Below are 24,247 nucleotides of genomic sequence, written 5' to 3'. Positions count from 1 at the left end.
CTGTTAAACAGATAATATTATTTTAATATCTATTTCATATCACGTATCTTTTTTCTACATAAAGTATAAACTAAACTAATTTTCATCTTTTGGTATTTTCAATTCTTTTTTAAATAATTGCAGTACAAACTTCTTGAGTAAGTAACTTTTGTACCATAATATTTTTAGTAGCACACAGTTCAATGGAGAAAGTCGTGTCATTAGAGATAAAAATGGCTTCAGTTTAATAATGGGAAAACAATATATCAACAGGCAATGAAGTGTGAACATACCATAATACTATAAATTCAGAAATTTTTGCTTTGTTTTTATTACTGCAAAAAATTGAGACAATATATGTTTCAGAATTTTTTTTGTCCATTGTTAAAAAAATGGCAACAATAAATGCATGCAAATTTTTTTTAATTTCCAGTACATTGTGTAATAGAACTTGCTTGGTTCACGTTTTATTATTAAAAGTTTTAGCAAACAAATCCACCTGCTGCATGTTTGATTCTCATTATAAGGATATTTTATGTTTGTATGTACTGACTTGGACTTAATCTTGGTATCAAATACAACTACTGGTAATCACAGTTGGATGTGGTTCTCGATAAGTGGTACAACAAATCGTTACAGATGACCAAAACCATATTGTTTATTTTAATGTTAGGAGCAAGGGTCCGGAAACGGTCATATATGCCAGTCATGTCCTAAGATGAAACTATTTGTCCTAAACGAGTAATTGGGATTTAGGACAAATTTTATTTTTTTAAAGAAGTAATTTCGGTCATTTCATTGACTCAATGTTTGAAATCGGATTTCTTAATCGCCATTTTGCACTGTCTTGTGTAAGTTGTGATCACTTGTTTTTGTTTATAATCCCTTTCCTGTAATAAAACTGCCACTCCAGTAGTTTGATAATCTTGAGGGCCCTCCTAATATCTATATCAATGCCTCCGGGAAACATTGGCTAATGATCGCTAATCACTTTTTACCTGTGGTTTTAATTCACACCTGACAGTGATCACAAGCTAAGAATAATATCTTAACAAAAATTGAAATTCCCTGACAAGGGTATTCATTATTTAATTACTTTTCAGCAAAGACAATCATCAAATCTGATTTAAAAATTAAACCTAAATTTAGGGAGAAAAAAGTATTTTTTCATGTGCTTTATTTACTATATAATACGCATGCGTGAAATTGTCTTCAGCAAATTTAATATTTAATCGAAAAATGCAAATTGATTTCATGCTAAATTAAACGAGTGCAACTATTGTCTGTTACATTCAAACACTTTTAAAGGTAATAAAATAAAAAAAAACATAAAAAGCCTGTCAATTTGATAAACAAAACAAATCCCGGAAATGAATCCGGAATTATTCGTACTTTAACTTTATCGCAAACTTCCGGTTTTAACTTTTGTCAAATCGAAAGAAACATAAGCAATGTCTGAGAGATTTACCATTTTGAGTCATTAAAATCATTTCAATTTTAAACTATTGCCTTCCCTAAACTGTTCTTCATGGTAATGGTAAGACATTTACTTAGTAAATGCAATGAAACAGCAATACAAGTTTGTTGATGCTAGGAATCTAGTCAAGACTCAAGTTGACATCGACAAATTATTTGGAAAGGGGCACCAACTTTTCAATCATCTCAAAATGACCGAAATTGTGTGGAAAAATTTCCGGATCCTTGGTTAGGAGATATGGTCTAGATAGGCAAAGGAATGGATTTGTGCATGCCTAAAACTAAAACAAGTCAGGCTATCTGGACCATGTGTTGTATGTTGTGTGCCTATACCAAGTCAGGCTATCTGGACCATGTGTTGTTTGTTGTGTGTCTATACCGAGTCAGGATATCTGGACCATGTGTTGTTTGTTGTTTTTCTTTGTCTTTGTTTTTATGTATTATTTCCTGAGGAGTCTGGTGTTAGTGTGGTTTTTTGTACTGTCCAATATTTTTGGTAATTCCTGTTTTCTTTTAGCCACTGGCTACGGTTACCAGCAAAAAGTAACAATAAGAAGTGCCTTTCTTTTAATGTTTTACAAAATAATATTGGGGGAAAAGATACCAATCACCAGCTTCATATGTTTTTAGTTTTGAATTACTGTACCTGGTACTCTGTTCTAAACTGGCTATCTATATGAGCCTTTATAAGAAGCGCTCCAGGTACTTCACTGGAACCCAGTACATCCACAGTCACCCCAGTGATAACATTTATGACCAGTCTGGTCAGGGAAACTTTGTCACTACCAACACGTACTTCTGATATTGCTATACTGTGGCCATTAGGAGACAAAACCTAGAAAAAAATGTATAAATTTTATTCTATTGTTCTAATGTTTAATATTTACGATAAAATTAATTTAAGAAATAACTCTTTCATGCAATGCTCTATGCTCATTTTAACATGGGTAGGCATTATATTTATCAATATCTTTATACCAAGTGTTAGCAAGGGGTAAAATGTTGACAAATATAATGCCTACCCATTTTAAAATGAGCATGCATGATAGAATTATTTCGATTCTAATAGGAAAATTTAAAACTTTTGTACTTCAAAGCGTACCTATAATACACGTTAGAAAGGCAGCCATTTTGATTTGATGAACACAAAACATTATAGAAAATCAACTGTTTCATGATAAAATAAATGGGGAATGTGTCCATGGGACACAGATGATGCCCCCGCTTGCATATCATATAAAGTTATAAAGGGACATAACTGAAGAACAGTAAAAGTGACGCTACCCAAATTTGTACTTGATCTGAGTTTTGTGGTAATAAGTATTGTGTATAAGTCTCATAACATTTGGTTGAGGCTAACTTAAGTTAGAGAACAGAAACGAAAAAATTTAGCAATTTTTCTATTTGTAAACAGGCATAACTCTAGGACGGACGTACTGACGGACTTACAGACGGACAAGGGTAAAACTTAATGCCCCCTCCGCTACGGTGGTGGCATAAAAAAATGAACAGATACATGTAAACTTACTTTAAGAATGTTCTTATTTAATGAGCTCTTCATGTTTGTATGAGTTATGGATTTTAAAATATTTTGGCCTCTAGCAGCACTGAAGATACATTGTTTTCGATCTGGTGCACTAAAACCAGTATTTTTTATTTTTCATACAGAGAGCAATCCTCATAAAAATCCCATTCTTTTGTAATTTTCTATTTGATGTGTATTAGGCAATCATTTAGTAATACTTTTATGCAGATTTTGTGTCATTTCTTGTTTTTGTTTTTATCTCTTTCAACTCTCAAAAATTTGTTTTTGGTTTCAGTCTTTTAATATTTTGGCCTTGAACATCATATTTGTTGTTATAAAGTCCTGATAGAAGTCTTCCCTCAAATACCACATCTTACCTGTATCTCTGTGACACCTGGGCCAACACTTTGTATAATGCCATCTTCCTCAAATACCACATCTTACCTGTATCTCTGTGACACCTGGGCCAACACCTTGTATAATGCCATCTTCCTCAAATACCACATCTTACCTGTATCTCTGTGACACCTGGGCCAACAACTTGTATAATGCCATCTTCCTCAAATACCACATCTTACCTGTATCTCTGTGACACTTGGGCCAACACCTTGTATAATGCCATCTTCCTCAAATACCACATCTTACCTGTATCTCTGTGACACCTGGGCCAACACCTTGTATAATGCCATCTTCCTCAAATACCACATCTTACCTGTATCTCTGTGACACCTGGGCCAACACCTTGTATAATGCCATCCTTCAATTGAGCTATCCTAGGGTCAGACACCCTCAACCTGTTCTGTAGAAGATCAGTCAGCTTCAGAGCTACCTTCTTCCCTTTGAAATAATCGATCCCAGACGATGTGGCGATATAAAACACGCCATAAATGTCTAGCTCTGCTTGTTGATATCGTAGATGGCAGCCTTTGTACTTCTTCCCACCATCTCTAAGATAAACGCTTGGATGAGTTAGCATTCCAAGGTCTACTAAACGTTTATTCCTTGATCTGTTAAAAACAAAATGGTTTGATAAAATACAGACACAAAAGAGGTATTGATTATTCAATGTTATCTTTTCTTGGTAGACATGGAAAATTTTGTATTACAGTGACAGGAAACTGCTGATTCAGCTTTCCCATTAAGAAATCTAGGTTTAAGTACTTGTATTTTTTTCAAGTGGCATACATGTATATCAAATTTCTTTTTCCAGTTGAGAATGTCAACCCAGAATTCCCTAAACTGTTGATGACTTTCACTGTCTTGTATCAAACACCTTTTCCCCCACTACCATTAGCATTATCATCCTTTTCTTCATCTATATCACCCTGCTCAGGCACTCCGTAATTCTTGTATCCACTTTGAGACATAATCAGAACTTGTCAGCAATGTCACAATGTCTGATGAAAAGCTTCCTTTCTTGATATCTTTGCTAAACACTTACAAAATATGCATCCCATTGTTATTTCCTGTAATGTATGGATATTGGCACATGGGTAAAATTAGTAACCCTGCTTTTCATACTTAGTTGCAAGTCTATAGCAGATTGTATAAAATTAAGAGCTATTGTTAACTTTATAAGTCAATAAGCCAAAAAGTCTGTTCAGATTTTGACAGCTTTCTTTTCTTTTTATCCATGTCGAAATGAAGCTTCCTACCTGCCTGATAAGGTCTAGAAGGTGATAATTAGATGTGTTTTTCCATAATTGTATTGGTTTTTTGTTGTTGTTTTTTTTTTTTGGGGGGGGGGGGGGGGGGGGGGGGAGGGGGAGGGATTATGAAGTCTAACAGACATATTAGAGTACCCCCTTTCTTTATCTAATTTCAATACTTGTCTAAGAGAAAATGACCTTTTCTTATTAGCCTTTCCTCTGGTAGATGCTACTTTCCAGCCTCGTATCAAACTAAGTTTGTTGTCTGACAGACTGATATCCAGTGGAGTCATGGGTATCCACACTGTCAGGTGGATGAATGCTGTGTGATGTCCAGACTTTGTGATAATGGTGACGTTGTGTGAGCCTCGTCTTTCAGTACCATCCAAATAGATATAGGAACAGTTAGAGGCAACCTGAAAAATATTACAGAGAATGTAACATAGAATTATGTTAAGCTGCAGAATGGCAGCCCTCTGATCTTAATATTGAAAAGAAGAAAGAATAATTGGCAAAACATTATCATGATTGACATGTTTTCTTGCAGCTTTGCATAACTTAAACTATGCAAAAAGAAGAAGAAACAGTTCAAGGAAAATTGGTACAGCTTTAAATTGCTTATTTGTATAATAAATCTATGTTTGAGGATCACTGCACATTTTATTTGCTGCAAAAGATAAGCATAAAATCTTTTTCAATCCTTCTGAAATTCAGTTTTTTATTTTTAGTTCTTCCATACACAAAGCCTCTAATAAACATACGTATATCTCATTTACAGCTTCTTAGCAATAAATAGAGAATATTATATGGCATTTTCAATATCACACCCGTATCAACCTGAGACACCAATATAATCATGAGAGCTCTGCTCGAAGGATTATATTGGTTGAGGGTTGATACAGTGTGTGATATTGAAAAAGCCGTATTATATACACTTTATTATATATACTTTAAACAACTCATAGACAGTACAAATTCTTCGATATAAATTTCAACGTTTGCTACATCACCACCGTCAACATCGTCCATCTTTGAAAAAGTAACATTATGACGTAATGACATGACGTCATACAAATAAGGGGTTTGATAAAGCCTTTGCAACCGTGCTGATATCGATATCATCACCGGTGACTGATACAGCACGCTTGCCAATGATTGTATTACACATACAATGTATCTGTATTTACTACTAAGTATATAATAAAGCTTTTAATTGTTTTTTCTTTTTCATGGTTTTGTCAGTATCTTTTGGACTTTTAATTGATTTTTTTTACCATGGTTTTGTCAGTATCTTTTGGACTTTTAATTGATTTTTTTTACCATGGTTTTGTCAGTATCTTTTGGACTTTTAATTGTTTTTTTTTTACCATGGTTTTGTCAGTATCTTTTGGACTTTTAATTGTTTTTTTTTACCATGGTTTTGTCAGTATCTTTTGGACTTTTAATTGTTTTTTTACCATGGTTTTGTTAGTATCTTTTGGACTTTTAATTGATTTTTTTTCCATGGTTTTGTCAGTATCTTTTAGACTTTTAATTGACCTTTTGGTATCTTCCACTTTTATCTTAACTTGATATAATCAGCACGACAAATTTCAAAATTTTTATAATATTGAGGAGGAGCGTAGTACAATTGGGATACAAACCTTCATGATATCCTCCTCTACAGAATGACAAGCTGTGTTGAAAGTGACATCCCTAGCACCTCCGTCTTCAGACACAAGATATATTCCCAGTGGATAGATCTGTTTAACACCAGTCAGCATAGCCAAGTTTAATACCTCATTTACCTAAAGATAAAAGAACAAATTAAAAACAAATATTCTACAACCAAATTCTTATCAAAGATACTTAGTAAGCCCATCATAGATTTCTACTTACATTTATTAAAGTTATTCTCTGGAAACCAAATGTCTTCGGACAACGATGACGTGATACCAATATACAACAACCGAAATTTTTTTTGCGATCATATAAAAATTGGCTCATTCAAACCGGTTCCTTATAATAAATTTGCCTGATTCAAACTTTTATTAGCATTGATTGGGGAAACCAAAACTAAGTTATATAAATACAAAAATCTATATACACTACAGCTTGTAAATATGGGGATTTTTTTTATTAATCCATGGAGGGAGTAGGCAAAATTTCTACATGGTCCCTGGCACCAAAACGATGGAGCTGACATCCCATTTCATTTTGTTCATCAAAATAATTAAGCATGCAATTGCAATTCATTGGTTTGTATTTATTTTTTATAAAACAAAAACCAAGGTGAATATGACAAAATTTGACAGAGTTGTTGTGAAACCCCACACCCAGATGACCCCCCCCCCCCCCCCCCCCCCCTCCTTTTTTTTGAAAACAAAAAATACTGAAGAAGACTATTAGAGTCAATATTCAGATTGAAGTTTGACTATTTAAGTCGGATCATCATGACCTGAAATAACCCCCCCCCCCCCTCAGAGACATATCTTAGCTAATACCTGCATCTCAATCCCTAACTCTATTTCTGTCAAGTGACTGAGAGTACAAATACTTTACCAAACATAATACATATTACATGAATATAATCTTGAATCAATTTGTACAAGGCTTTATCACAAGTCTAGAGGTTTGTGCAGCAGACTATAAATGTAGGATCTCTTCATAACAATGCAACTCTAGCTGTAATTGTATTTGTCTAGTGATATAATTAGAGGGCACTTGTAACATCAGACATCCCCAAAGATCACTTCCGATATCGCCAATTATATCCCTAACAAAAAGGAAATATTTGAAAAAGTTTTAAGTTACTGTCGCTTTAATGTTTTGAGTGGTTCAAGTATCCTATGTTTGACAATTAACATTTCAATTTAAACCTTGAGAAATTTTGGTTTATGACAAAGAGGTTGTAGAAAGTTTAGATATATCACAAACATTATTTCAGTCAAAATTTGGACCAAAAATGTCCATATTGTTAGCTAGTATAACAAAACTGCACGATATATAGATATAAGAAGATGTGGTATGAGTGCCAATGAGACAACTCTCCATCCAAGTCAAAATTTATTAAAGTAAACCATTATAGGTCAAAGTATGGTCTTCAACACGGAGCCTTGGCTCACACCGAACATTAAGCTATAAAGGGCCCCAAAAATTACTAGTGTAAAACCATTCAAACGGGAAAACCAACGGTCTAATCTATATAAAAAACGAGAAACGAGAAACACATATGAACCACATCAACAAACGACAACTACTGAACATCAGATTCCTGTACATATATGAATTCATGTCTTTTTTTTTAATATCATTGTGATATATTATGTAATGTGTTATTTTGTTTTCATGTTTGCCATCAAACCCATTGGGGTATAATAGTGCAAAATTTTCAATAAATAAATATAACCCTGTGTAACAAATAAATGTGTCGATGATTTTCACACTCAAGAGATTTTTTAACATCATATCAATAATATTCAAGTCATAAGGATTTCATTTAAAAGAAATACAAAACAAAACAAAGGAAAAAAACAATTTATAATCCATCAAATTTGACAAATTTTTACAATTAAGATTTTGATTGAATATTCTTTTAATAAATAATATTCAAGAACATTTATTTGTAAGAGCTTTAATTCTTGAAGAATCGATCACCATAAGTGTGTAGATGAATAACAGCAATAAGCACTGTTCTATAAATAAATTGGTTAATCTAATATATTTGTGACATTGCTGTTCAATATATATGTTAAATCACCATAAATCCTTTTCCGAAGATCAATGTACAAAAAGCTTCATAAGAAAATAATAATTTTAAAAGCAACCAATCAAAACCTAATGTTGACTTTCATTTGAAACATCTTTATCAAGTTTATGTCAACCAATCAGGACAAAAGTAGACATTTTGAAATATAATCTTCCATTACACTATATATTCAAATCATTCATATGTTGTTAAGAATTTCCATTGAGACTCAAAAACAAGTTAGCCTGACAACACAAATTAAAATGAAAACCTATCCTCAAGCTATTTCCTACAGAAAAATTATCTTTCTCATCGACCATCTTGTTAATACTTCTAATCAATAAGTAAATACAGAATTATCTTAATTGTATTGAAACCTAGTAAATATTAAATATATCTGGTTACCCAAATTGTTTTACTGTAAACTTATGTTTGTTGATACAGTTCTTTATCAAAGATCTAACTAATCACCTAAGCAAAGTTACAGATCTTTCAAGAACTGACTAATGATTTTACCAATGTTTGCAGATATCAGGATGTTTAGGTTTTCACCTGCATTAAATTACTCCGTGTTTAAATCCTGTGTTTTAACAGGAGATACCATGGTATTAAATTAACTTCTATGATACAACAAGTACAGCAATACTTTTTGTCCTATGAATTTCACTATACATTTAATATCCAATATTCTTTCTATAAATTATGGAACATACTATATGTATATGGTGTAACTTTTTAAATTTACTGATCCGTTCACTATCTTAATTTCAAATTGAATAATAGATGTGGAATATCTATATATGTCAATGAAGCAAAAACCCAATGACACTAAAAAACCAAAAGATATCTAGATATCAACATACATAACAGTTTTAAACAAAAGATCTATCGAGACTAGTGTCTCAATTTACTATTTAACAGAGGCTATCAAGGATCTGCCATCACAGCAAACTCCCTATATATGACAACAACATCAAGATATACATGTATAGTAACTTAAGACACTCACTGACCAGACACCTGAGTTGAAACTTTAACTTTATGTTTTTGGCATCTTTCATCCAAAATGTTTCTTCTCGTTGAATTTCCAACAGTTAACTTTTCATGATGAGCATACAGTGATCAAGATGATCAGAATCAAATATTAGGACAAATTTTCTAATTTAGTTTTTTTTAAGTCAAAATTTACAATGATCAAATATTAAAATTTAAAATTTTCTTCAATCAAGAACATTTTTACTGTTTTTTTAAAACTAAAAAACCACATAAGCATAAAAAATAACAGTTATTTTATGCCAATTCTTTTTTTTAATGATAACCCTTTTCTGGTTGCCTCCTTGGTATAATCTTATATTCTAAAAGCTCGAAAAATCCATGTATTATACTAAAACGTTACAATTATGACTCACTTCTGGACATAATATAAACTTAAGCAAATTAAATCTAGCTTTTGATACCGGAACATGAATGAAAGACCCGCCTACTTGAACCCAGCATCTATCTTTTATAGTAATCCCTTTAATCCCAGTCAATATTGACTCTCTTAGCCTCTAACTGAAATATCACCCATATAAATCTTCCCCTCAGATAAAAGACTTACAACATAAACAGTTTAATTCAAAGAGAAAACCTTAGTTATATAAATATCCAGTGCTACATCAATACATACAGGGACTTATCTGATAAGTAGGTGCAGTGCACCCCGTTTTATTGTACATGGTTGTTAACTTTTTTCAAAATTCTTTTAGAACTTTATTTAGACTTTGCTTAATTGCATTTAATCATGCTGATTCATCAGAATCTAAAATAGTTTTGTGTAAGTAGTAGTATGTGAGGACTTCAACATAAACAACTAGAATGAAGTGAGGGGCGTAAAGGGGGGGTTTTTGCACGGAAGAATGCGAAATAAAATTGCCATTTCATGATGAACGAACAATTAAAAATTTCTTGCACGTTGATCTTTTTACCGATTTCAGGAAACACGGTGAATAATGAACCTTTTTCACGGCTGCATGTGAAATAAAATGCTTCGCTGGGCGCAGCTTGATACGACCGCAGAGGTCGAACCCTGAACAGTTGGGGCAAGTATGGACACAACATTCAAGCTTGATACAGCTCTGAATTTGGATTGTGATTAAATATTTGACACAGCATAGGTTCTGACACAGAAAGAATGTGGTCTAAGAACTTCAATTTTTTTAATTTACCTATTATGGTCCAATGTCCAAAATCAAAATACATGGTTAGATTCAGCATATCAAAGAACCCCATATATTCAATTTTTGTTGAAATCAAACAAAGTTTAATTTTGGACCCCAACTTGAACAAACTTGAAAACTGGTCCCATAATCAAAAATCTAAACACATGTTTAGATTCAGCATATCAAAGTACCCCAAGAATTCAATTTTTGTTAAAATCAAACTAAGTTTAATTTTGGACCCTTTGGACCTTAATGTAGAACAATTTAAAAAACGGGACCCAAAATTAAAAATCTAAATACACGGTTAGATTTGGCATATCAAAGAACCCCAATAATTAAATTTTTGATGAAATCAAACAAAGTTTAATTTTGGACCCTTTTGACCTCAATATGAACCAATTTGATAGCGGGCCCACAAATAAAAAATCTAAATACATGGTAAGATTCAGCATATCAAAGAACCCCATATATTCAATTTTTGTTGAAATCAAACAAAGTTTAATTTTGGACCCCAATTTGGACCAACTTGAAAACTGGGCCAAAAATCTAAAATCTAAATACATGTTTAGATTCAGCATATCAAAGAACCCCATATATTCAATTTTTGTTGAAATCAAACAAAGTTTAATTTTGGACCCCAACTTGGACCAACTTGAAAACTGGGCCCATAATAAAAAATCTAAACACATGTTCATATCAAAGAACCCCAAGAATTCAATTTTTGTTAAAATCAAACTAAGTTTAATTTTGGACCCTTTGGACCTTAATGTAGACCAATTTAAAAACGGGACCCAAAATTTAAAATCTAAATACACGGTTAGATTTGGCATATCAAAAAACCCCAATAATTCAATTTTTGATGAAATCAAACAAAGTTTAATTTTGGACCCTTTTGACCTCAATATGAACCAATTTGATAGCAGGTCCACAAATAAAAAATCTAAATACATGGTTAGATTCAGCAAATCAAAGAACCCCAAGAATTCAATTTTTGATGAAATCAAACAAAGTTTAATTTTGGACCCTTTTGACCTCAATGTGGACAAAGTTGATAACGGGGCCCAAAAATCAAAAATCTAAATACATGGTTAGATTCAGCATATCAAAGAACCCCATATATTCAATTTTTGTTGAAATCAAACAAAGTTTAATTTTGGACCCCGATTTGGACCAACTTGAAAACTGGGCCCATAATCAAAAATCTAAATACATGTTTAGATTCAGCATATCAAAGTACCCTAAAAATTCAATTTTTGTTAAAATCAAACTAAGTTTAATTTTGGACCCTTTTGACCTTAATGTAGACCAATTTGAAAACGGAACCAAAAATTAAGAATCTAAATACACGGTTAGATTCGGCATATCAAAGAACCCCAATAATTCAATTTTTGATGAAATCAAACAAAGTTAAATTTTGGACCCCCTTGGACCTCAATGTGGACCAATTTAAAAACGGGGCCCAAAATCCAAAAACTTAATACACGGTTAGATTCAGCAGATTAAAGAACCCCAAGAATTCAAGAATAAAACCCCATTGAAATTGATCAAGAAATAAGCAATTTATACGAAGTATCTTCTTTTGCACAATACTGTGCAATTGAATATTTCTTGCTATTGTGCAATACTGTACAATTGACAATTTCTTGCTATTGCGCAATAATGTGCAATTGAAGATTTCTTGCAATTGTGCAATACTGTGCAATTGAAAATTTCTTGCTATTGCACAATACTTATTATATAATAATTTACACATCCTGTTTGGTGTGTATCTCCTACCATATCATTATTATTTGCTTTTAAATATTAATCAGAAATAACCAACTTAAAATGGAAAATTTTAAAAGAAAAAAAAAGGAAAAAAAGAAAGAAAAAAAAATTCCCCCCCAAATTTTTTGAACCCCCTTATGATTCATCACCCCCAAACTCAATCCCAGCCTTCCCTTTGTGGTATGGTACCTTGCAGTACAATTTCAGAGAGATCCATACACTTGAACACAAGTTATTGTCTGGAAACTAGAATAAAATGCTCCGCAGGGCGCAGCTTGATACGACCGCAGAGGTCGAACCCTGAACAGTTGGGGGAAGTATGGACACAACATTCAAGCTTGATACAGCTTTGGATTTGGATTGTGATTAAATATTTGACACAGCATAGGTTTCTAACACAGATTGAATGTGGTCTAAGAACTTAAAAATTTTAAATTGGACATTCACCTATTATGGTCCAATATCCAAAATCTAAATACATGGTTAGATTCAGCATATCAAAGAACCCCAAGAATTCAATTTTTGATGAAATCAAACAAAGTTTAATTTTGGACCCTTTTGACCACAATGTGGACAAAGTTGATAACGGGGCCCAAAAATCAAAAATCTAAATACATGGTTAGATTCAGCATATCAAAGAACCCCATATATTCAATTTTTGTTGAAATCAAACAAAGTTTAATTTTGGACCCCAATTTGGACCAACTTGAAAACTGGGCCCATAATCAAAAATCTAAATACATGTTTAGATTCAGCATATCAAAGAACCCTAAGAATTCAATTTTTGTTAAAATCAGACTAAGTTTAATTTTGGACCCTTTGGACCTTAATGCAGACCAATTTGAAAACGGAACCAAAAATTAAGAATCTAAATACACGGTTAGATTCGGCATATCAAAGAACCCCAATAATTCAATTTTTGATGAAATCAAACAAAGTTTAATTTTGGACCCTTTTGACCTCAATGTGGACAAAATTGATAACGGGGCCCAAAAATCAAAAATCTAAATACATGGTTAGATTCAGCATATCAAAGAACCCCATATATTCAATTTTTGTTGAAATTAAACAAAGTTTAATTTTGGACCCCGATTTGGACCAACTTGAAATTGGGCCCATAATCAAAAATCTAAATACATGTTTAGATTCAGCATATCAAAGAACCCTAAGAATTCAATTTTTGTTAAAATCAAACTAAGTTTAATTTTGGACCCTTTGGACCTTAATGTAGACCAATTTGAAAACGGAACCAAAAATTAAGAATCTAAATAAACGGTTAGATTCGGCATATCAAAGAACCCCAATAATTCAATTTTTGATGAAATCAAACAAAGTTTAATTTTGGACCCTTTTGACCTCAATGTGGACAAAGTTGATAACGGGGCCCAAAAATCAAAAATCTAAATACATGGTTAGATTCAGCATATCAAAGAACCCCATATATTCAATTTTTGTTGAAATCAAACAAAGTTTAATTTTGGACCCCTATTTGGACCAACTTGAAAACTGGGCCCATAATCAAAAATCTAAATACATGTTTAGATTCAGCATATCAAAGAACCCTAAGAATTCAATTTTTGTTAAAATCAAACTAAGTTTAATTTTGGACCCTTTGGACCTTAATGTAGACCAATTTGAAAACGGAACCAAAAATTAAGAATCTAAATACACGGTTAGATTCGGCATATCAAAGAACCCCAATAATTCAATTTTTGATGAAATCAAACAAAGTTTAATTTTGGACCCTTTTGACCTCAATGTGGACAAAGTTGATAACGGGGCCCATAAATCAAAAATCTAAATACATGGTTTGATTCAGCATATCAAAGAACCCCATATATTCATTTTTGTTGAAATCAAACAAAGTTTAATTTTGGACCCCGATTTGGACCAACTTGAAAACTGGGCCCATAATCAAAAATCTAAATACATGTTTAGATTCAGCATATCAAAGAACCCTAAGAATTCAATTTTTGTTAAAATCAAACTAAGTTTAATTTTGGACCCTTTGGACCTTAATGTAGACCAATTTGAAAACGGAACCAAAATTTAAGAATCTAAATACACAGTTAGATTCGGCATATCAAAGAACCCCAATAATTCAATTTTTGATGAAATCAAACAAAGTTTAATTTTGGACCCTTTGGACCTCAATGTGGACCAATTTAAAAACGGGGCCCAAAATCCAAAAACTAAATACACGGTTAGATTCAGCATATTAAAGAACCCCATGAAATCAAGAATAAAACCCCATTGAAATTGGTCAAGAAATAAGCAATTTATAGGAAGTATCTTCTTTTGCACAATACTGTGCAATTGAATATTTCTTGCTATTGTGCAATACTGTACAATTGACAATTTCTTGCTATTGCGCAACATTGTGCTATTGGATATTTCTTGCTATTGCACAATACTGTGCAATTGAAGATTTCTTGCTATTGCGCAATACTGTGCAATTGAAGATTTCTTGCAATTGTGCAATACTGTGCAATTGAAAATTTCTTGCTATTGCACAATACTTATTATATAATAATTTACACATCCTGTTTGGTGTGTATCTCCTACCATATCATTATTATTTGCTTTTAAATATTAATCAGAAATAACCAACTTAAAATGGAAAATTTTAAAAGAAAAAAAAAGGAAAAAAAGAAAGAAAAAAAAATTCCCCCCCAAAATTTTTTGAACCCCCTTATGATTCATCACCCCCAAACTCAATCCCAGCCTTCCCTTTGTGGTATGGTACCTTGCAGTACAATTTCAGAGGGATCCATACACTTGAACACAAGTTATTGTCTGGAAACTAGAATAAAATGCTCCGCAGGGCGCAGCTTGATACGACCGCAGAGGTCGAACCCTGAACAGTTGGGGGAAGTATGGACACAACATTCAAGCTTGATACAGCTTTGGATTTGGATTGTGATTAAATATTTGACACAGCATAGGTTTCTAACACAGATTGAATGTGGTCTAAGAACTTAAAAATTTTAAATTGGACATTCACCTATTATGGTCCAATATCCAAAATCTAAATACATGGTTAGATTCAGCATATCAAAGAACCCCAAGAATTCAATTTTTGATGAAATCAAACAAAGTTTAATTTTGGACCCTTTTGACCACAATGTGGACAAAGTTGATAACGGGGCCCAAAAATCAAAAATCTAAATACATGGTTAGATTCAGCATATCAAAGAACCCCATATATTCAATTTTTGTTGAAATCAAACAAAGTTTAATTTTGGACCCCGATTTGGACCAACTTGAAAACTGGGCCCATAATCAAAAATCTAAATACATGTTTAGATTCAGCATATCAAAGAACCCTAAGAATTCAATTTTTGTTAAAATCAAACTAAGTTTAATTTTGGACCCTTTGGACCTTAATGCAGACCAATTTGAAAACGGAACCAAAAATTAAGAATCTAAATACATGGTTAGATTCGGCATATCAAAGAACCCCAATAATTCAATTTTTGATGAAATCAAACAAAGTTTAATTTTGGACCCTTTTGACCTCAATGTGGACAAAATTGATAACGGGGCCCAAAAATCAAAAATCTAAATACATGGTTAGATTCAGCATATCAAAGAACCCCATATATTCAATTTTTGTTGAAATTAAACAAAGTTTAATTTTGGACCCCGATTTGGACCAACTTGAAAACTGGGCCCATAATCAAAAATCTAAATACATGTTTAGATTCAGCATATCAAAGAACCCTAAGAATTCAATTTTTGTTAAAATCAAACTAAGTTTAATTTTGGACCCTTTGGACCTTAATGTAGACCAATTTGAAAACGGAACCAAAAATTAAGAATCTAAATAAACGGTTAGATTCGGCATATCAAAGAACCCCAATAATTCAATTTTTGATGAAATCAAACAAAGTTTAATTTTGGACCCTTTTGACCTCAATGTGGACAAAGTTGATAACGGGGCCCAAAAATCAAAAATCTAAATACATGGTTTGATTCAGCATATCAAAGAACCCCATATATTCAATTTTTGTTGAAATCAAACAAAGTTTAATTTTGGACCCCGATTTGGACCAACTTGAAAACTGGGCCCATAATCAAAAATCTAAATACATGTTTAGATTCAGCATATCAAAGAACCCTAAGAATTCAATTTTTGTTAAAATCAAACTAAGTTTAATTTTGGACCCTTTGGACCTTAATGTAGACCAATTTGAAAACGGAACCAAAAATTAAGAATCTAAATACACGGTTAGATTCGGCATATCAAAGAACCCCAATAATTCAATTTTTGATGAAATCAAACAAAGTTTAATTTTGGACCCTTTTGACCTCAATGTGGACAAAGTTGATAACGGGGCCCAAAAATCAAAAATCTAAATACATGGTTTGATTCAGCATATCAAAGAACCCCATATATTCAATTTTGTTGAAATCAAACAAAGTTTAATTTTGGACCCCGATTTGGACCAACTTGAAAACTGGGCCCATAATCAAAAATCTAAATACATGTTTAGATTCAGCATATCAAAGAACCCTAAGAATTCAATTTTTGTTAAAATCAAACTAAGTTGAATTTTGGACCCTTTGGACCTTAATGTAGACCAATTTGAAAACGGAACCAAAATTTAAGAATCTAAATACACAGTTAGATTCGGCATATCAAAGAACCCCAATAATTCAATTTTTGATGAAATCAAACAAAGTTTAATTTTGGACCCTTTGGACCTCAATATGGACCAATTTAAAAACGGGGCCCAAAATCCAAAAACTAAATACACAGTTAGATTCAGCATATTAAAGAACCCCATGAAATCAAGAATAAAACCCCATTGAAATTGGTCAAGAAATAAGCAATTTATAGGAAGTATCTTCTTTTGCACAATCCTGTGCTATTAAATATTTCTTGCTATTGCGCAATACTGTACAATTGACAATTTCTTGCTATTGCGCAATATTGTGCTATTGGATATTTCTTGCTATTGCGCAATACTGTGCAATTGAAGATTTCTTGCTATTGCGCAATACTGTGCAATTGAAGATTTCTTGCTATTGTGCAATACTGTGCAATTGAAAATTTCTTGCTATTGCACAATACTTATTATATAATAATTTACACATCCTGTTTGGTGTGTATCTCCTACCATATCATTATTATTTGATTTTAAATATAAATCAGAAATAACCAACTTAAAATGGAAAATTTTAAAAGAAACAAAAAAGGAAAAAAAGAAAAAAAAGGAAAAAAAAATAAATCCCCCCCCAAAATTTTTTGAACCCCCATTATGATTCATCACCCCCAAACTCAATCCCAGCCTTCCCTTTGTGGTATGGTACCTTGCAGTACAATTTCAGAGAGATCCATACACTTGAACACAAGTTATTGTCTGGAAACTAGAAAAAAATGTGTTTTTTGGCCCCAAATTCCTAAACGTTTAGGGCAATTACCCCCAAACTCAAACCCAGCTTTCCCTTTGTGATATGGAACCTTGTAGTACAATTTCAGAAAGATCCATACACTTACACACAAGTTATTGTCATGAAACTAGAAAAATGCTTGTTTTTTGCCCCTTTTTTGGCCCCTAATTCCTAAAATTTGGAGGCAATTACCCCCAAAATCAATCCCAGCATTCCTTTAGTGATATGGAACCTTGTGGTACAATGTCAGAGAGATCCATACACTAACACACAAGTTATGTCTGGAAGTTACAAAAATGCTTATTTTTGGCCCCTTTTTGGCCCCTAATTCCTTTACTGTTATTACCATAACCCCCAAAATCTATCCCAACCTTCCTTTTGTGGTATTGAACCTTGTGGTAAAATTTCATAAAGATCCATTCACTTAAACGAAAGTTAGAGTGCGAAAACCAATGTGTCTTCGGACGACGCCAGACGACGCCGGACGACGACGACGCTGGACGACGACGACGCCAACGTCATACCAATATACGACCACAAAAAATTTTTTGCGGTCGTATAAAAATGCTTATTTTTGGCCCCTTTTTGGCCCCCAATTCCTAAACGTTTCGGGCAATTACCCCCAAACTCAATTCCAGCTTTCCCTTTGTGATATGGAACCTTGTAGTACAATTTCAGAAATATCCAAACACTTACACACAAGTTATTGTCATGAAACTAGAAAAATGCTTGTTTTTTGCCCCTTTTTTGGCCCCTAATTCCTAAAATTTTGAGGCAATTACCCCCAAAATCAGTCCCAGCATTCCTTTTGTGATATGGAACCTTGTGGTACAATGTCAGAGAGATCCATACACTTACACACAAGTTATTGTCTGGAAGTTACAAAAATGCTTATTTTTGGCCCCTAATTCCTTAACTGTTGGTACCATAACCCCCAAAATCAATCCCCACCTTCTTTTCGTGGTATTGAACCTTATGGTAAAATTTCATGGAGATCCATTCACTTAAACTAAAGTTAGAGTGCGAAAACCAATGTGTCTTCGGACGACGCCGGACGACGCCAGACGACGACGACGCCAACGTCATACCAATATACGACCAAAAAATTTTCAATTTTTGCGGTCGTATAATAAAAATGGCAAAACAAGTTGCACGAAAATAACCCTTTACCACCCTCTGAAGTCATTCTGTCTACATGTAGCAGAAATGTCCCTTCTCTAATCTCTAGCCTAAGGGCAATTATCACACCTTGCAATATGAGATACTTGTCTATTGTTGAAGACTGTATGTTGGTCTCTAGATATCATTTTGAAATTAATTTGTGTTGATGTGTTACCCCCAATTGTTAGGATGGTATCACAAACATACCAGAATAAAACATTTAAGTGTTTAACAGCAGCTTTTTGAATTATCATGGTATCATTAACTAAACATTGGTTTCAGGAATTCTTAATTTGTCTAAAATAGCAGATTAAAACAAAATCATTAAATTTCTTTGTCAACATGTTATATTTCCATTTCCAAAAACTCCACAAATTTCAATACCAGCAGCAAATTTCTGGTCAAGATTTGACAATTGTTATGTAATAATTCTATCCCAGTTCCGTGATGATTCAATAACCATGTGAGTTGCAGTATGTGTTATGAACTAATCCTTCTGATCTAACAACTTCTGTAAATATTAGCATTAAACGCTACACCTGGTCATTAAATCTCCAGGATAAAAGCTACAGACATCTTGCATTAGGTTTAATTCCATAATCAAAACCATACAAATATCATATTGTTTGGAATACGAACTTCAGATTAAATATTATATCATCTGTAAACAGATTAATTCTTTTATATCTATTTCTGCTGCAAGTTGAGCCTGCAGCACAACATCTTCAGAATTTTGCACACAAGTAACATATATATATGCCAACGAATAGGGCTAGTAATAATATTGTTGCTAGGTATGTGAAGGTTCTAATAAAAATAAGAGGATGTGGTACAATTGCAGTGAGACAACTCTCCATAGTAAACGACCATAGGTCACCTTAAGGCTTCAACAATGAGAAAAATCCACACCACATAGTAAGCTATAAAAGGCCCCAAAATGACAAATTATATGTAAAACATATCAAACAAGAAAACGACCTGATTTATGTACAAAACAATAAACGAAAAAAAAATATGATATACAGAAACAAACTACAACCACTAAATTACAGGCTCCTGACTTGGGAGAGGCAAAAACAGAATGTGGGGCGGTTCAACATGTCTGCTGGTGCCAAACCCTTCCCCTAACCTGGGACAGTGGTGTAACAGTAAAACATAAGAACAAACATGCTGAGATTCAGAGGTTGTAAGATGGTACATTTTATAAATGTACCTTTCAAAAAAATTACTTATTTCCAACACATAGAAATGAATTTCAAAAAGAAAAATAAGATGTTAGATGATTGAGTTTGTTTTCACATGTATGTAGTCTATATTTGTGAGTCTGATAACCATTTGAAAACTACATGTAGTAGTCAAATCTATTTAGACTAAATAATAGATATAACCTTAATATTTATAAGGTTTTTTTATACTTTGTATGATAATTTCAACTTTTCAACTTTTATTTCCAATAAAGAAGTGAAATTCTTTAAAGGAACTCATTAAATAAGCTGTAAAGTACTAAATAATGTAAAACAATACTAAAGCTATAACTACTGATGTCAACTACAAATATTAAAATAAATCATCTTCTGCTGGTTTGAAAAAAATACTAATGTAGAGGATCAAGATGGTAAAAAAATTTATGCCATTGGTGTCTCGTCTAAAGAAAATTTATAGGGCCATTTAAGTATCTATGGATCATGGAAATTTCAAAAAATTGACATTTTTATGAACCATTCAAATCTCCATTTTAAGGGAAAATGCAACAAAGGAAGGTCTAAATTTAGTTTAAAAAAAAATATTCAAAAAAGTTATGTATTAAATGACCATATTGACCCCTCACTTCCGAATTACTTGAGGTTCGGCTGGAAGTCCAATTTTTTTTCTATACATCACATGTTGTTACAGTTAATGATTTTTTAAATAACAGATTTTATGACAGAGTGATATACATTTTGTACAATTAAGTACTTAAACAGAAAAGATCAGAGAATATCGTAAGATGTATATACACCATTAATGTAAAATACCAAGGTAAAAACTATAATTACATCCTGCGTATTAGGTGCAGTTTTTATTGAGGCAATACACAACTTGTTATAAAAACTGCCTTTGATCTTTTTATAAAGACAAATTGAAACCTACTGAAATAATCATATTCCTCTTAACATTAGTAAACATGCTCTCTTCAAATGTGTTTATTTCTCTTGTTGAAAAAAGCATTTCTTTCTTTTTTTCACTGATAACAGCATTAGAGACAGGTTTCTAATATCTTATCATAAAATATATCTATCTGTTATTATATACATAAGTAAGTTAAATCTAAAATGTGGGCAATGATATCGTGTTGAGTTGGTAAAAAGAGTTTCTTATATTGTAAAGTGGAAATGTTTTGTGACAGATTATTTTTCAGTAATTTCACTATTAAGATAAAATTGTGAAAATATCCCCTACTTAAAAATACATCAGAAATTATAGGTCACCATATGGCCTTCAATAATGAGAAAAACTTATACCATGCAGTCGGCTATAAAAGGCCCAGACATGAAAAAATGTGAAACAATTCAAACTAGAAAAATAACATCCTAATTTAAAACAAAACAATTTAAGAAAAACAAATATGATAGACAAGACCCATTCAGTTTGATATTTAAACAAATTTTTAGGCCTAGGACCAGGAAAGACAGAAAATTCAACCTTGTAAAAAGGGCCTTGGCCTATAAAATCTGGAAGTTTAATCTCCATGAAAAAGAAACCACTTTACAGTATATGCACATCATCAATAATCAAAATTCCAATAAAGTTTTACTATCGCTGAAATCTCAATTCTTTAGAAGAAAATTAACACATATTGATTGAATCACTTGTCAGACTAAAACCAATGTAAACATTGGTATTATTATGTTTCAATATCTACAAATGAAATGGATTCTTTTATAAAATATTTAGTGCCGATTTATACATGGTACTTTTTATTACTACAAATATAACTCCAAACATTTAGATATCTGTATATGTACTATTCAAATATAGCTTTGTGTATCTATGAGTATGTATAAAAGATTGGAAAAGAATCCTTATAAACTTTTTAATTCTCATCTATTTCTAATACATTCAGACAATAGACTGTGACTAATATCAAAATACTGACCATAGAATTGACATCCTCTTTTCACAAAAAATCTTACCACAAAAACTGATTGTAACAAATACTGAAATGTTCAAGACTTAAAAGAGTATTTTTCTCGTAAGTTTTTTTTGTGAAATTGATCCCAGGGATCTCTGGTCTTGTATCTCATCACTGGTATATTGACCTCATTATCAGATACCATGTGATCATTTTCCTGGGATCAAATAAGACACAGAACATAAGACTGTGACTGTTACCTAAGATATTTACCTTAACAACAGGTACCAGATGATCTTGTTTCTGGGATCTGATATTGATGTGAGAAACAATTCGTGATTCCTGAGAGACATAAAGTTCTTGTTTAGATGTCCTCTCATACTCCACACTCCAGACAATACGACCAGTGTCAATGTCAGATCTATCATCTTCAACCTCTAACTGCCATTTAAATATATCCTGAATCCTGTAATGGGACAAAAAATTGGTTTTTAGCTTAAAATAACATCTTCATATATCATAGTATTTTTCATGAATAGTGCATATATTTTTGTACATAATGCAAGTCTTGATTGAATTTTGTTTAAAATTGATAAGAAAACAGCGAGAAGTAAAAGTCTTGATTGAATTTTGTTTAAAATTGATAAGAAAACAGCGAGAAGTATTGTATAGTTTTAAATAATAGTAAGTCACAAAATCAAGAATGATTAAAAAGAAATAAAATAGTTCAGACTTTTAAGTATGGTCGGGATAAAAGGTCGAGTACAAATCAGTACTGTCAAGATCAGGTTAAGATTGGGGGCAAGTAATTTTATTAAGTAAAATTCAGACTTATTGAGGATGGTAAGAATTAGTACAGTCAAGTACAAAAACTGCTTATTTCAGACTGATTTGTAGTATGTTTACCAGGGTAATTAAATGACCTTCAGCAAGTGCCATAAATTTAGAAATTAATGGAAATATTTATTACATGTAAGGCAAAAAAGGTTAAAGTGACGCCACCAAAATTCAAACTTGATCTGTGTTTTGTGGTAATAAGCATTGTGTATAAGTTTCATAACATTTGGTTGAGGCAAACTTAAGTTAAAGAACGGAAACTAAAAAATTTTGCAATTTTTCCATTCATACAGGGGCATAACTCTAGAATGGTTAAAGTGACACCACCAAAATTCAAACTTGATCTGTGTTTTGTGGTAATTAAGCATTGTGTATAAGTTTCATAACATTTGGTTGAGGCAAACTCAAGTTAGAGAACGGAAACCAATTTTGGGATGTACGTTCGTACCTACAGACGGACAAGGGTAAAACTTAATGCCCCCACCGCTACAGCGGGGGCATAAAAATGCAACAGGATAATCATCCAAAACATTAAAACTAACATTTTATTATTTTCATCACCTATAGATATTTTGAGAAGTTTTTTTCTTTCTGTATCGATCATGTATATTGTCTTTTTATTATATTTTCATATAGTTGTTGTTCCAAGCACTACTTGACCCTAGCATTTTCTTCATATTTAACAGACTTTTTACATACAAAGCTATATTTTTACTGCCTGAAACTATAGCCCTGATTTTATCTTAACTATAAATTAGAATGGTTTCATTCCATAATATGCATTTAGTAAACTTTCTATACACAGTAGGTAATTCAAGACAAGTTTTCTCTTTATCAAAAATTTAGTGTGTCAGAATTGATAAGTTTTCACTTCTTCCAATATGATCTACTTTAAAATTTAAAATACTGGTTATCAACTTTCTCCAATGAATTTTACCATAAAGATTATATTTTGACAGACTCTCAGGTAATAATTGACATCAAAGACAAGAGGCTATTGATCTATAATGAGATTTTTACAGGTATCAAGGTAAATTATGTCTCTGGGGAGTCTGGACTACTTTGTACAATCAATACATGTTCCATATCTGTCTAACACATTTTACAATTCTGTTTGGCTTCATTTGTTTATGAATTATGGGTAAATGATTATATCACATGGAAAATACACCTAATGAACAAAACAATACTGACTCATTATTTTAATTTTTCTGACTTCAAAGGAATATGGTCATGGGCTTGTTTCAAAACCTTTTAAGCAAAATTTAGTTATAAGATTGGAGTGAGTGAATCACCGTAATTCACCAACATTCACTTGGTAAAATCACTACAAAGAGTGATTTTTTACTTAATAACCTTGAGCACATTTACTGTTCCAATCATACATGTGAAGGCCTTTGTAAATGAAAGAAAATT

The 24,247-nt window shown here is 32.3% G+C and overlaps 1 protein-coding gene across 1 annotated transcript in view; it reads right to left on the bottom strand.

The window, feature by feature from the left end:
- Window positions 1–24,247, bottom strand: part of LOC127711033 (transmembrane protein 132C-like) — a 45,560-nt gene that overhangs the window by 4,855 nt on the left and 16,458 nt on the right. Inside the window, exons 4-8 of the mRNA XM_052216978.1 lie at window positions 22,268–22,460; window positions 6,273–6,416; window positions 4,828–5,045; window positions 3,693–3,987; window positions 2,102–2,290 (exon numbers count right to left, since the gene is read on the bottom strand). Of these exons, the coding sequence (XP_052072938.1) occupies window positions 2,102–2,290; window positions 3,693–3,987; window positions 4,828–5,045; window positions 6,273–6,416; window positions 22,268–22,460 (1,039 nt within the window). The remainder of the gene's footprint in view (window positions 1–2,101; window positions 2,291–3,692; window positions 3,988–4,827; window positions 5,046–6,272; window positions 6,417–22,267; window positions 22,461–24,247) is intronic.

Source organism: Mytilus californianus, unplaced genomic scaffold (genome assembly GCF_021869535.1).
Source record: "Mytilus californianus isolate M0D057914Y unplaced genomic scaffold, xbMytCali1.0.p SCAF_8, whole genome shotgun sequence".
Taxonomy (NCBI): domain Eukaryota; kingdom Metazoa; phylum Mollusca; class Bivalvia; order Mytilida; family Mytilidae; genus Mytilus; species Mytilus californianus.
This window is presented reverse-complemented; position numbering and strand designations above follow the sequence as displayed.